The sequence below is a fragment of the Chiloscyllium punctatum genome, chromosome 42, assembly GCF_047496795.1.
Source record: "Chiloscyllium punctatum isolate Juve2018m chromosome 42, sChiPun1.3, whole genome shotgun sequence".
Taxonomy (NCBI): Eukaryota; Metazoa; Chordata; class Chondrichthyes; order Orectolobiformes; family Hemiscylliidae; genus Chiloscyllium; species Chiloscyllium punctatum.
In genome coordinates, this window is record NC_092780.1 from 5,089,784 (window position 1) to 5,105,332 (window position 15,549).

Below are 15,549 nucleotides of genomic sequence, written 5' to 3' on the forward strand. Positions count from 1 at the left end.
TCAGTGAAAAAGAAATTAATGGCCCTGGGTTTTCTTGCAGCAGCAATGACAGCTTAATCTTTAGCTCTTGGAGATTTCACAATAATGTGACTGTGTTGATGACTTTTCACTATGGTCCCCAGATGGCAGTATCCTACAGACTGATGTTAATGGCCAGACAACTGCTTACTGATGACCTCCTCGCTGTTTTGATCAAGCAATCGGCCAGCAACATGTCAATGTTTTTAAATGAACGAGGCCTTCCTACTGCCACCTCTGTCAGTTGGCTGCTCATGAACTTTCAGTTCCCTCAACCTGGAGTGTCAGTCACTATTCGATCATTAAAATCAATACAGCAGAACTTTTCCTTTCAGGGTTGATACGCTAATTTCCGACGATCAGCCACATTTGGATTGTTTGTGTTGACTCACTATTTGATCTTGTCCCTCATTTTACGTCAAACAGATAAAGGGAGGGCTTGTGGCAACCGAAGCATCAGGAGCCTAGGGCCTAAGCACCCAAGTCCATGTCAAACTTGGCTCCACCTCTCAGCTTTTATGTATGGCTGAATTTGCCCTTCATAGCTTTTTTATTATTCATTTATGGGACGTGAGCATTTACTGCACATCTCTAGTTGACCTTGAGAAGGTGGTGGTGAGCTGCTTTCTTGAAATATTGCAGCCTATGGATGTTTTTGTGGAATATCTGAATGAGACAATCCATCAAGTTGAATATTGGACTGCCACTCTGATGCGACTAAGACTGTCTGCTTATTCAAACTTCATTTACTGGGATCCATTGATTTCCGTCAGAACTGCAAGATAGCGCACATCACCAGGAGTTATGAAACAGTAGCCCCTTCTTCATATAAAGCCCTTTTTCATGTGAACTGTTCAGACAGTAACTTAAATTTCATAAAGGGATTGATTAGATTCGCTACCGTGTGGAAACAGGCCCTCTGCCCAACCGACCCTCCAAAGAGTAACCCACCCAGACCCATTTCCTTCTGACTAATGCATCTAACCAAGGGCAATTTAGCATGGCCAAATCACCTGACTTGCACATCTTTGGACTGTGGGAGGAAACTGGAGCACCCGGAGGAAACCCACGCAGACACGGGGAGAATGTGCAAACTCCACACAGACATTTGCCCGAGGCTAGAATCGAACCTGGGATCCTGGCGCTGTGAGGCAGCAGTGCTAACCACTGAGCCACCATGCCGCCCCACGATTGACCCTAGTCTGGATTGAAACAGGAGAAAATTGGAGAATGTAGGTCACGAGAACTCATTAGGGCCGCTGAGGTTTCGGTTAGGATTGGGTTTAAAGGCTTGCAGGTGACCAGGGTACATACAGTGTGAGGGGCTTAACACCCATAATTACATCTGCACCAAAATCTCATGCCAAGCACCTTCCACAGGCAGGTTGGGAGTGCAGGCAGGATGAGGGGAGTGGGGGACGTGGGGTGGCGTAAGCTTTAAAATTTGAATGGGCAACTCACCTCAGGTTGATATAGACCTCCTCACAGCCAGCTGAACAGAGGCCTGGAAGCCAGTTGCCTGATAGCCATCTTGGCTTGGGGATGGCTAGTGGCAAAGACAAACCTAAAAAGGGGAAAAGAATAAAATGTCTTAAAAAAAAGAGGGGGAACAGGAGGAGGTAATGAGCTACTGTGATAATGGAATAAGGGCTGCACTATCTCTCCTGCTGCACTGATCACCATCCACACCTACTGCACTTTTACTAAGGCCAGGCTCATTCTACCCTGTGAGAAAGCAACAAATATTTACTCTGCTGTTGTGCTGTCTCACCTTTTACTACCTTTGTTTTCATCTCGGACGAAGTTCTTGCTATGCTTGTTGATCGAGTAGTTGGTGAGGTGCATACAGATATCCTCCTGTAAGCAATTGAAGGACAGGGTCGTCAGCATCAATTAGCAGCTACATTGGAGTGCAGCCACGCAATTACTAATAACACATTTGTGACAGTTTCACTCTGAGAAGAGGGATAAACAAACACTGTAACCTGGCCCCATGTAACTGGGTAATAAACAATAGTTAGAAATAAAGATCAAGCTTGTGTTTTTGTAGCACTTTGTGTGACCTCAGCACATCCCAAAACACCTTATAGCTTATCATGCACTATGTGAAGTCAGTGCTCTAAGTAAGGGAAACGCAACATCCAATTTGTGCACAGCAATCTCCCAAAAGGAACAACAAGGTAATGATTGGGTAAACTGTTTTAGCGACATTGATTAAGGAATAATATTGATGTGGACACCAGAAAAACTCCCATGCTTTACTTTGAATAGTGGCATGGGGTCCTTTACACCTATCAAAGAATTGGGTAGGTTCTTACAAACTTCCAACAGTGTAGCAGCCCCTCAGTACTGTACTGGAAATGTCAACCTCAATTATGACAAAATTTTGGGATTGTAACTCAAAGGCTTACACTCTTGAGTGAGTGTAATATTTACTGACTGAGTCATAGTTGACATCTAGAGTACTGCAAAACTAGTGCATTTTCAATGGCCAGACCTGTGAATACCTCACCCAACTAGACATTCTTCCATCTCAGAGTAGACAGGTTGGTTTTCCATGAGGTGCATCATGGCCAAGCACAATCCTGTTCCCACACAACGTACCAACACAGTAGAATGGGAATTCTGAATCTGAGACACCAGTCCAGAAATTTTGGTTGATTTTTGTTGGTAATTCTCCCTAGCATGGAAAAAGACATTTCTTTTGCTCTCATCTTTCAAAAATGAGAATGAAAGATGGAATTAATTGGATATTAATGAGACTGTTTTAGCCTAACCCACCCATCAGAATGATGATAAATTGGGTGCAATGCTGGTTTTATCCCCCTGCAATCCCTCTATCCATTGAATTCAAGGAAGACGAACATTGGGCCTGCCACCGCAGGAACTATAAAACCTGCACCCACACCTCCTCCCTCACCTCTATCCAAGGCCCTAAAGGAGCCTTCCACATCCGTCAAAGTTTTACTTGCACATCCACTAATATCATTTATTGTATCCGTTGCTCCCGATGCGATCTCCTCAACATTGGGGAGACTGGACGCCTCCTAGCAGAGCGCTTTAGGGAACATCTCCAGGACACCCGCACCAATCAACCACACCGCCCCGTGGCCCAACATTTCAACTCCCCCTCCCACTCTGCCGAGGACATGGAGGTCCTGGGCCTCCTTCACCGCCGCTCCCTCACCACCAGACGCCTGGAGGAAGAACGCCTCATCTTCCGCCTTGGAACACTTCAACCCCAGGGCATCAATGTGGACTTCAACAGTTTTCTCATTTCCCCTTCCCCCACCTCACCCTAGTCCTAAACTTCCAGCTCAGTAACTGTCCCCTTGATTTGTCCGGACTTGTCCTACCTTCCTATCTTCTCTTCCACCTATCCACTCCACCCTCTCCTCCCTGACCTATCACCTTCATCCCCTCCCCTACTCACCCATTGTACTCTATGCTACTTTCTCCCCACCCCCACCCTCCTCTAGCTTATCTCTCCACGCTTCAGGCTCACTGCCTTTATTCCTGATGAAAGGCTTTTGCCCGAAACGTCGATTTCGAAGCTACTTGGATGCTGCCTGAACTGCTGTGCTCTTCCAGCACCACTAATCCAGAGGCTGTTCAGTTGCCCACTCTAGCTGATAATACCCCCAAAGCTTTCATCAGAATGACTGCACTAACCGGTTAAACAGTATTTTCACCCAAATTGAAAATTTTCACTGTCCATAATCAAACACATTCAAGGAAAATTATTTTTTTAAATGTATTTGAACATGCCAGCATTCTTTTCACAGTCGTTTCCAAGCGATCCACATTTATCCTGGAGATAAGCTTAGAGGGATGGCAATGAAGAAGTAAATGGATGTATTACAACAATCATGTTGTAACTGTACAGGACATTGGTTAGGCTGCTTTTGGAATACTACATTCAGTTCTGGTCTCCCTGCTATGGGAAAGATGTTGTAACACTTGAAAGGGTTCAGAAAAGATTTACAAGGATGTTGCCAGGGCTGGCAGGTTTAAGCTATTGGGAGACACTGAATAGGCTCAGGCTATTTTCCATGGAGCATCAGAGGCTGAGGGATGAATTTATAGAGGTTTATAAAATCATGAGGGGCGTGGACAGAGTGAATAACCAAGGTCTTTTCCATGGGGTGAGGGAGTCCAAAACTAGAGGGTATAGGTTTAAGGGGAGAGGGGAAAGATTTAAGAGAGACCTAAAGGGCAACTCTTTCATGCAGAGGATGGTGAGTGAATGAAATGAGCTGCCAGAGGAAATGGTGGAGGCTGGTACAATTACAACTTTTAAAAGGCATCTGGATGGGTATATGAATAAGAAGGGTTTAAAGGGATATGTGCCAAATTCTGGCAAATGGGACCAGGTTAATATAGAAATGTGGTCGGCATGAATGAGTCGGACAGAAGGGTCTTTTGCCATCCTGTACATCTCTATGACTCTAATCACACATCCCTATCAGGTGAAAGAATACAGCAGGAAAGGTGACCCAAACAAGACAAAAAAAGAAATGAAGGATAGTATTAGATCCAAAGAGGAGTCACCAAATTGTAGAAAAAAGTGGCAAGCTTGAGAACTGAAAGTAGTTTAGAATTCAACAAAGTTGCAGTGAGAGGTTGATTAAGAAGGGAAAAATAGAATGAGAATAAACTTGCAGGGAACATAAAAGTGGACTGTAAGAAGGTTCTGCAGGTATGTGAAATGAAAAAAAAATCAAACAAATGTAGGCACCTTACAGTCTGAAACTGGAGAATTGATAACTTAGAATACTGTGAATGGCTTTGGTCTTCTTGTCTAAAGAAAGATACACTAGTTTGAAGGCAGGAAGGTAGGTTACTAGGTTAATCCCAGGTATGGAGGGATTTTCTTATGAGGGAAGGTTAAGTAGGTTGGACCTTACTCATTGACTTTTGGAAGAATGAGGAGTGACTTTACTGATTCTTAAGGGGCTTGACAGGGTAGATGTGAAGATATTATTTCTCCTTTTCGGAGTATCTAGGACCAGAGGATATAATCTCAGAGTAAGAAGTCACCCATTTAAGACAGATGTGAAGAAATTTCTTCTCTTAGGGAACTGTGAATCTGTGGAGCTCTTTACCAAAGGGTTGTGAAGAATATTCAATGTTATGATAGACAGTATTTTAATAGACAGTATCCAAATCAAGCCTGCCAATTCCAACAGTTACCTCACATACACCTCCTCGACACCTTGCTTCCTGCAAGGATTCCATTCCATTCTCCAGGTTTCTCTCTGTTACATCTGTTCTGATGATGCCACTATTTTCCTTGACCAAGGATTCCCCTCACTCACATCACAATGACCATCTGCTGTGCTGACCCATTTTGCACCCTTCTACCCTCACCCCTTCCCCTCTTTCTCAGAACACCAATAGGGTTCCCTTTGTCCTTACTTATCACCCCACTGGCCCTTTCATTCAAAGGGATCATCCTTCACCATTTCCAAGCATCCAATAAATTGCCATCATCAAAACATTCCGCCCCTTCCTTCCACTGCCGGCATTCTGGAACAATCATTCCTTCTGATATATATTGGTCTATTCCTCAATGATACCACAACACTCCTTGACCCCCATGGCACATCTTCTGCATTGGCATGGTAAAGTAACTCCATTCACCTCCTCCCTCTCACAGTCAAAGTCCTCAAACACTCCAGTTTAAGCCGCGTTTTACTTGTATTCTTTTCCCAAACTAGCCCACTGTACTCCACGGCTCACAATGCAGTCTCTTTTGTGTTGGCAAGACCTGACAAAGATAGGGTGACCACTTTGCAGAACATCTCTGCTTGTTAGAAAGAATTACCCTCACCTCCCAGTTGTGAATTCAATAAATCACCTTGCTGTCATGCTAACACTTCTTGCAGCAATTCCAACAAAGCAAACACAAGCTTGATAAACAACCTAATTTTCTGCTTAGGCCTACACTAGATTTACACTTTATATATCAAGATTTCAACATTGAATTTCAGAAACTGGTCATATAATGTCTGTTCTCCACTTTTCTGACATACTCTGCCCCCATCTGCTAAAGTTTGGTCTTGTTTTCTTCACTCTTAGCAGGGAGGACCCATCCTCTTCTTTTCACACCTTAATTCATACCCATTTTTACATCTCTTCTCTCTTAGTTCCATTAAAAACCCTTTGCTTGTTTTGCACTTGGTCTCTGTTACCTTGATGTGCTTGTATAGCATGATATGTCTATAAAGCATGTAAGATAACATATTTCACCATACCTGGGTACATGTGACAGTAATAAATAAATCAATATTTTAACAGTGCCAGACAGACTGGATAAGGGCTATTGTTTCCCCTGGCCAGGGAGTTCAAAATAAGGAGCCATAGTCTCAGGATACACAGTAGGCCATTTTGGACGGAGATTACTCAGTGAAAATGTAAGCATCACTTATATAATCAACAAACAGCTACATTTCTCTAGGTTATCGCGTATTGGAAGACAGGTGAGAGAATGGGAATATGGTAAATTAGATTAGATTACTTACAGTGTGGAAACAGGCCCTTCGGCACGATTGCACAGTGGTTAGCATTACTGCCTCACAGCGCCAGAGACCTGGGTTCAATTCCTGCATCAGGCAGCTGTCTGTGTGAAGTTTGCACATTCTCCCTGTGTCTGCATGGGTTTCCTCCGGGTGCTCTGGTTTCCTCCCACAGTCCAAAAATGTGCAGGATAGGTGAATTGGCCATGCTAAATTGCCCATAGTGTTAGGTGAAAAGGTAAATGTAGGGGAATGGGTTTGGGTGAGTTGCTCTTCGGAGGGTCTGTGTGGACTTTTTGGGCCGAAGGGCCTGTTGCCACACTGTAAGTAATCTAATAAAAAAAAAGTCACACTGACCCTCCGAAGAGCAACACACCCAGACCCATTCCCCTACATTTACCCCTTCACCTAACACTATGGACAATTTAGCATGGCCAATTCACCTAACCTGCACATCTCTAGACTGTGGGAGGAAATCGGAGCACCCAGAGTAAACCCACGCAGACACGGGGAGAATGTGCAAATTCCACACAGATAGTTGCCCGAGGCGGGTCTCTGGCGCTGTGAGGCAGCAGTGCTAACCCCTGTGCCACCGTGCCGCCTGACATGGTGTTGACATAAAAGAACAACCATGATCATGTTGAATGATAGAGCTGGCTTTTGGGTCAAATAGCCTACTCCTGTTCCTATTTTCTACTTCTAAGAGTTTTTGGAAGTGAAAAGCCAATATATCACCAGAACTCTTGAGATTGCGCTTGATAAATTTGGTTAAAATCATCCCCTCAGGAAAATGGCCAACTATATTTCTTTTAAAGCAAGCTAAATGCACTTCAATGCCTTGTAGCTTTAAGCAATAAGCCAGAGTTACTTACTACATTCCTGTCTGTAGGTTCAGAATACTTTGTGGTGGCAAAACGGATCAGGCCCTCATCGTAGAAATATATCCGGAGAGGGTCACAAGAAGTAATCAAGACATAGAGTCTGAGATCAAACTTGAACCCATCCAAGATGAATGGCTGCACAGGAAGTAGACAGTGTATGTTAACAATTAAACCATTACTGTTGGCTCTTTGAAAGGGATGAATTCATGGCTAATGTTCCCTCCAAATTTTATCTGGTGCACACAACTGCTTTGTTGAACTGCCGCTGGACATTCCAAATTAATGAAGAGTTGGCACACGTCGGCATGTTAGAGAGAACATTGGCACAATGCAGATACAGTAGCCAGAGTGATCAACACTTATAAGACAAGGAACACCTTAACCATAGAACTAGTTGGGAGAGGTAGAAAGTCGTTGTTGGTGGTGGAAGATTTGTGGTATTGGCAATCCTAATTCTCCCCAGGTACCAATGGCACAGTGCATATGGTCACCAAAAAGAATCCCAGGTTCAGTTGGCCACCAGCTATTTTAGAAATAAGAGGCAAAAGGCATCCCTTAAGTGACACAAGATGAAGTCAAAATAAGGGCAAATCCATTAAAATATAGGACAGTGTCAGCCACCCTGATGTCAATAACTTATGTTCCTTCTGCGCTTGGCCCCTTTCATGCATACACTGAGTGCACTGGGATATGTCACAAAGGGATACTATCCTTTCAAGTGTGAGGCCTGGACAGTAAACAAAGGCTGGTTATATAACTGCACAGGCCGAGCCATTTTGGTTGGAATTCAATTACCTTATCTCCTAATTTTGTTAATGTGTTTTACTTTTAAAATTACTATCAAATTAGGTCTAATTTTACCTTTGGACGTTGTCCAAGTCTTTCTGCATTTGGGCAGGGACTGCTTCACTATCAGAGGAGTCACAAATTGTGCTGAACATTGTGCAATCATTAGCAAACATTTCTAATTCTGATCTTATGATGGAGGAAAGGTTAACGATAAAGCAGCTGAAAAAGGTTGAGCAAAGTACACTACCCTGACCCTGAATGGACTCCCATGGCACAATGGTAGTACCCCTACCTCTGGTCCAGAACGCTTAACTCCTGCCTGCTCCAGAGGTTGACAACACATACCTGAACTGATTAATTAAAAATATCTCCCTTGACCCTAAAGAATTACTGCAGCGATATCCAAGGATGGAAATGGTTGGTCTCCAACAATAACCAACTTCCTATGTGCTAGGTATGATTCCAACCAGCAGAGAATCACTCTCACCTTCCTTCTCAAAGGTTCACCTCTTTTTACCCATGTCGAGAGTGTGCTGCTGGAAAAGCACAGCGGGTCAGGTAGCATTCGAGGAGCAGGAGAATCGACATTTCAGGCATATGCCCTTCGTTAGGAATGAGGCTTGTGGGTCAGAGCTGAGGGGTAAATGGGCTTTTTACCCATGTTTGGACCAATTCTGTAACAAAGTCAGGAGCTAAATAGCACTCACAGAACCCAAACTAAGTGTCAGTGAACAAGTTATTGCTTCGCAGTGTTGCTTAATAGCACTGTTGATGGCTCTTTCCATCACTTTACTGATGATTGAACATCAACTGATGGGGTTCTTTGAATCAGGTTTAAACCCCATGTTTAGTAGTAATAGTAGAAGGGGTGATATGCCAGACCATGAACTTACAGATTCTGTTTGAATTGAATTCTGCTGATGTACTTCATGGATGCCCAGTTTAAATTACTAAATCTGTTTGAAATCTAACCATCTAGCATTGTAGCAGTGATGCACAACATGAAGGAGGGTACCTTTAATGTGAAGCAAGGACTTTGTCTTCACATGAACTGTGAAGTAGTTACTCTTACTGATTTGGTCATGGACAGAAGCATCTGTGATAGGTGGGTCAGTGAGGTGAACGTCAAGTAGATTTTAAATAATTTACACCCTCTCCATCTGCCTCAGAGCCAGCCTAGTAGCTATGTCCTTTAACACTCAGTCAGTAATACTGCTACTGAGCCATTGAAAACCCTACTAAGACTTTTTTCACCCATTTTAAGTAAACTTATAGTGTTCTTCCTTCATGATTGTATAGTGGAGATGTCACTGCATTCATAATTCAGAGGCCCAGGCAAAGGCACTGACAAACCTCAGCACCGTTGCTAGAGAAATAGGAATTCAGCTAATAAATCATAAACTGGTTTCAGTGACCATGAACATGTTAACTGTCATTAATTGCTGCAAGAACCCACCTTCTTTAATAATATCCTTTTGGGATATTATTGTTGCCCAGTCTGGCCCACATTTGACTCAAAACTCATAGAAGACGTGGTTGCTTTTAACTGCCCTCTCAAAAGGCTTAGCAAGACACAGTTCAAGGGCAATTAGGGATGGGTAACAAAAGCTGGCCTTGCCAGTGACATCCTCATCCATTCAAAGAAATATAGTCAATGACATTCAGTTAAGAATTATCTTTTACGAATGTCTATAGATTCACATAAATATAATAATGGTGTATTTACTGGTATAGCAGAGCAAGATACCTTTGGAATGTACACCTGGCAAACCATGTCTTCCCCTGGTTTAACTTCGCTCGTGTTCCTGGTTAGAAAAATACCACGCCCCTGACATTCAGAATCTGGTTTGCAAATGAAGGTCTTTGATTTCCTTGCTCTGCTGTAGGCCATAAACTCATGATAACTGTAGAAAGAATGTGTTTAAGTGAAATAGAGAATGACACAAAATAAAAAATGTTGCATTTCTGCAATGTTTTTTTACAAGCTCAAAACTTTCAACAATACTTGACAGCCAATCAAGCACTGCTAGATTGTAGTCACTATCACCCACATAGGAAATTTAGAGGTAAGTTGTGCACAGCAAGGAGATGATGGGACTCTCATCAGGCCATGATTATTACAGCACTCTTCTTGACATTAGTATCTGGGGGGGGGGGGGCTCTGTTCAGTTATTGGAATCTCCCGGTGCGTTAAATACATGTAAAATAGTCTGGATCAAATAAAAATGGCTTTGGTTTATTTGGATAAAGTCAATGTTTCTTTAACATGCTACGTATAGAACCTAACTACGTTTGTGACTATGTGTATGTATAAAGATATTGCACTGGGATTGTCAGTCAGGATCTCTTTTGCAGGTTCATTGTGGGTTGGGGGGGGGGGGGGGGGGGGGGGGAGTGGGAGGAACGTGTGGATGATGTGGTCTGGAACTCATGGTATGAAATGATAGCCATGGCAGAAGCCCTCATCGCACTCACAAATACCTGGATAGACACTACAAGTGCCACAACCTAGAATACAATGAGCAATGAACCAGAATATGATTAAGCTGGATGGTTCTTCCTTTGCAACTGCAGACACAATGAGTCAAATGGTCTTCTGCACCATTGATTCTTTATCATTGTTTGTCCTTTGGAGGGTTTGGTAGGATTCAAATGGGTAACTGCTAAGTCTTATTTGCACTCAGAAGACTCTGTTGCAGATGATTGTATTTTCTACATTTCTATATAAAAAGAAAAGGAATCTATGCACAGTAATCCCACCCAATTCTATTTGCTTGCCAGCACCAAATTCAGAACTGTTGTTCTCCTTTCTAGTGCTCATCACACTGCATTTTTCTGGGAAAAAAAAAGATTTTGGAAATCTGTCTGTGAATAGATTTTAATATTTTTGCTTTGTGAATAGATTGTTGTAAAATAGTCCATTTGCTGTTTCTCTTGACTAGCACGTTGGTCTCAGGAGACACTCTGAACATTTACAGAAGATTTCACTCTTAAAACTTCAAACTTTGATACCTGAAAGGACAAATAGTTTCCATCTCTACTGAAAATCAAAATAACCCCACTGATCTCAGGAACCTGGGTATAGATTCTACTACAATGGATGGGAAGAGAGTAGCTCAGGTTAGTCAAAATAGAGTGATTAGGTTGTTCCAAGCTTAGATTTAAAACAACAACTTTCATCCATATAGAATCACACAATAAAATGTTGCAAGCAGTCTGTGAGAGCCTTATCAAACAAAATTGGACACCAAGCAGCAAAAGGCAATACCAGGGCAGATAACCAAAAGCTTCGTCAGACATGGGCTTTAAGAAGCAGCCTAAAAGGAGGAAAGGGTTTAGCGAAGGAGTCAAAAACTCTACAGATCATGGGAGAATAGAAAATCCAGGAGTACAATGATTTTGAGGACTTGTTAAAATACGACTTGTTAAAAAAACAAGATAATCAGAGGGTTAGATAGGGGGGACAGGGAGAGCCTTTTTCCAAGTATGGGGACAGCAAACACGAGGGGACACAACTTTAAAGTGAGGGAATAAGGTATAAGACAGATGTCAGAGGTAGTTTCTTTACTCAGAGAGTAGTAAGGAATGCTTTGCCTACAACGGTAGTAGATTCGCCAAGTTTAAGTGCATTTAAGTCCTCATTGGACAGGCATATGGACGTACATGAAATAGTGTAGGTGGGATTAATATGACAGGGCAGCGCAACATCGAGAGCCGAAAGGCCTGTACTACGCTGTAATGTTCTATGTTCTATGTAACGAGGGGCTGATTTGAATGTTAGTGCAATGGGACTAGAAGTCGAAGAGGAGTTTGTGGTACACTGCATGTTTAGCTAGAGACGAATTAAAGGAGGAGCATTGTTATATTCCAAATGGCAGGTAAAATATAGAACTTGAGACAATCTTTATACACTTCTATAAATATTTATTTTTGGAGTTAACAACTAGCATACGCTTCCAAACTCAATGATCACAGCTTCAGTGTATGTCCTTTTATAGGGACACAGGTGAATGGATCGCTTATACTCACCAACTGCATAAAACTAATGTACAATTAAAACAGTGCAGGGTGAATCAATAACAAAGGGCAAGAAAAGTAAGCATGAATATGAGGATCTCGAGACCAGAGATGAGGAGAGATTATTACCAAGTAAGACGACATCTCTTGCCTTGTGAACAGTGCAAGTTTGATTCTAGAATGTATCCAGATTTGGGAAGATTTTACAAATCTTAGGCATTATGGTGTTTAATAATGGTTGGAAAGCTCATGTACTTCACTAAGAGATGAAAGTGAAGTGGATTGATGGGACTTAATTTTCTATCTTTTCCATACTTTTCAAGTCGAGGGACACTCAGCATGGCGAACGGAAAATTTCCTGCTTCTGGCACCCAATGCTGCTATCTGGGCAACACCTGACATCTAATCTGGGAATGAGCAAAACTCCCCTAGCTTTCTGGAATGTTACTGAGTTGTAAACATGGAATGGAACACAATTGCACCAGTGTAACAATGTGAACTTCAGGTTCACCAATACATTATAAATGGTCTTTCTGAGGATTGCAAATCGTTTGGTTAGAGAATCCTTTCTAAAATGAACTAAAAACTCAAACACCCTAAACATATAGGATCTTTACCACAGGCAGAGGAGATTATTATTCCATCTGAACTTGAACTGAAGCCCCGGAGATAGAGGTCCAGTTTCTAACCCAATCCATTGCCCAGTGTTTGTTTCCATGTTGCGTTCTGTAAGTTTAGCTTTAATCTAATATTATTATTAATATAACAGCTGTTTCACTCCCCTGGCCCTTCCATGAACTTACTCAGATGGCAGACACCATGTTTTTGGGAAAATGTTGTAATCCTTTGGGTAAAGCTTTAACATCCTATTTAAGTTGCGAGCCAGCAAATCCTTCCTGCAGATCTCATTCATTCCAGGGAAATGATTAATTTTCTGCAGAAAAAAGATGCAATCAGTTCTCATTGCCTGTTCACAGGTTGTGCAGCAACACCTGTCATTTATAGTGCCTCTATTTTTCTGGATGCGCTGACTAATGCAAATATACAGTCCTACAGCTACTGGTCACTCTTGTGTACCTCATCGGTGACTCCACTCCTTAACTATATCTCTTGCAATTAATTACCATGGGAGGCTTCATAATCTATTTTAACACCTAACATTTTCAACAGAAATCAGTCCATTACAATCAAGAGCGAATATTTTGTTTTCCCTTCTTCATCTGAATCTAAAGATGCTGCAGTTAATTTAGTACCACTGGTGTGATGGCTGAAATCAACTGATTGGAATCTTACAGATATTTCATGACTCTGTGGTAAGTGTTTGTATTTTGTTAATGCCTTTCAGGACTACAGAATATCCCAAATTGGTCCAGTTGAATACCTGTCACTGATATAATGTAGGAAATACTACTGTTAATTTATGTATACCAAGATCCCACAAACAGCAATGTTCTAATGACTATATAACCTGCTTATTTGGTGTGCTGGTTGAAGATAAACTATTCAACAGAGCACTGGGGCAACAGCTCCACTTTTCTCCAAATAGTGCCTTACATCATTTACATGCATCTGACAGGGACTAGGCTTAACATCTCATCCTAAAGGCAGCACCTCCAATAGTGCAGCATTCCTTGCTATTGGCATTGGAAGTGTCCACCTGGATTGTGTGCTCAAGTCACTGGAGCGAAATTTGAATCCATTACATTCTGCCTCAAGAAGCAAAGTGGAGCTACAGTTGACAACTCAACATTATACTATTGTTCTGTTTATCAACTGAATCTCCACTTACATAAATGTGTGAGATTTCCCTGGTTCTGGTATAGAATCTAGGAAAATTATAAATTTATCCTTGGCAGGTCAACAATGGTTAATTACCTGGTAGCGTTTTAGTTCCATGGCTTTGTCCAATGAGACTGAGTAGTCAGTCCAGAACAGAGTCCATTCCTCGTCATCACCCACCTCTTTCAACCCAAACTGAATGGCTGCACGCCGAACTATGAGAAACGAAAAGCAGATCAACTAATATCTTTAAATCTAAGACTGTTAGGTTTATTGTTAGCTGAAGGTGTTAAAGGGTATAAAGCCAAAGCAAGAGAATTTGATTAAGATACAAATCAGCCATCATCTCAAAGAATGGTTGTGGGGCAAAACAGCTCTTTCCCCTTCTTAAACCACGAGTTCAATATTAAAAGTTCTTCACCATTTAGTCTTTCCATAAGTGAAGTAAGTAACTTATAGAACAATTTCCTAAGGGTAGCTTTCAATTTAAGTTACATCTCTAGTGAGTTTATTGGTTCTTCCTATTTTGGAAAAGGAGTAAGATTGACCTAGTCAACTTTCCAATTGAATACAGATAATAGTTTAATATCATGCTTGCTGATACATTTGCAACTTAAGGGAGCATCATGGTGAAATAAAAACAGCAAGCTATGGAGAAAACTCAGCAGGTCTGGCAGCACCTGTAGAGAGAAAAACAGACTTACAGTTTCAAGTCCAACTTGAACACAAAAACATAGACAATTGGAGGAGTTGGCTACTCAAACTCTTGAGCTTGCTCCATAGTTCATTGTGATCACAGCTGATCATCCAACACAATACTGGATTAGTGGTGCTGGAAGAGCACAGCAGTTCAGGCAGCATCCAACGAGCAGCGAAATCGACGTTTCGGGCAAAAGCCCTTCACCAGGAATAAAGGCAGTGAGCCTGAAGCATGGAGAGTTAAGCTAGAGGAGTGTGGGGGTGGGGAGAGAGTAGCATAGAGTACAATAGGTGAGTGGGGGAGGAGATGAAGGTGATAGGTCAAGGAGGAGAGGGTGGAGTGGATAGGTGGAAAAGAAGATAGGCAGGTCGGACAAGTCAAGGAGACCGTAACTGAGCTGGAAGTTTGAAACTAGGATGAGGTGGGGGAAGGGGAAATGAGGAAGCTGTTGAAGTCCACATTGATGCCCTGGGGTTGAAGTGTTCCGAGGCGGAAGATGAGGCGTTCTTCCTCCAGGCGTCTGGTGGTGAGGGAGCGGCGGTGAAGGAGGCCCAGGACCTCCATGTCCTCGGCAGAGTGGGAGGGGGAGTTGAAATGTTGGGCCACGGGGCGGTTTGGTTGAGTGGTGTGGGTGTCTCGGAGATGTTCCCTAAAGCGCTCTGCTAGGAGGCACCCAGTCTCCCCAATGTAGAGGAGACCACATCGGGAGCAACGGATACAATAAATGATATTGGTGGATGTGCAGGTGAAACTTTGATGGATGTGGAAGGCCCCTTTAGGGCCTTGGATAGAGGCGAGGGAGGTGGTGTGGGCACAGGTTTTACATTTCCTGCGGTGGCAGGGGAAA

At 42.5% G+C, this 15,549-nt stretch overlaps 1 protein-coding gene across 1 annotated transcript in view; it reads right to left on the minus strand.

Annotated features, from left to right (window-relative positions):
• The window catches only part of LOC140465519 (uncharacterized), a 40,473-nt gene extending 26,294 nt beyond the window's left edge, over nt 1-14,179 (minus strand). The window contains exons 1-5 of the mRNA XM_072561059.1: nt 14,099-14,179; nt 13,027-13,157; nt 9,954-10,110; nt 7,409-7,552; nt 1,790-1,875 (exon numbers count right to left, since the gene is read on the minus strand). Of these exons, the coding sequence (XP_072417160.1) occupies nt 1,790-1,875; nt 7,409-7,552; nt 9,954-10,110; nt 13,027-13,157; nt 14,099-14,119 (539 nt within the window). The 5' untranslated portion in view covers nt 14,120-14,179. The remainder of the gene's footprint in view (nt 1-1,789; nt 1,876-7,408; nt 7,553-9,953; nt 10,111-13,026; nt 13,158-14,098) is intronic.
• Nucleotides 14,180-15,549: the final 1,370 nt, after the last annotated feature.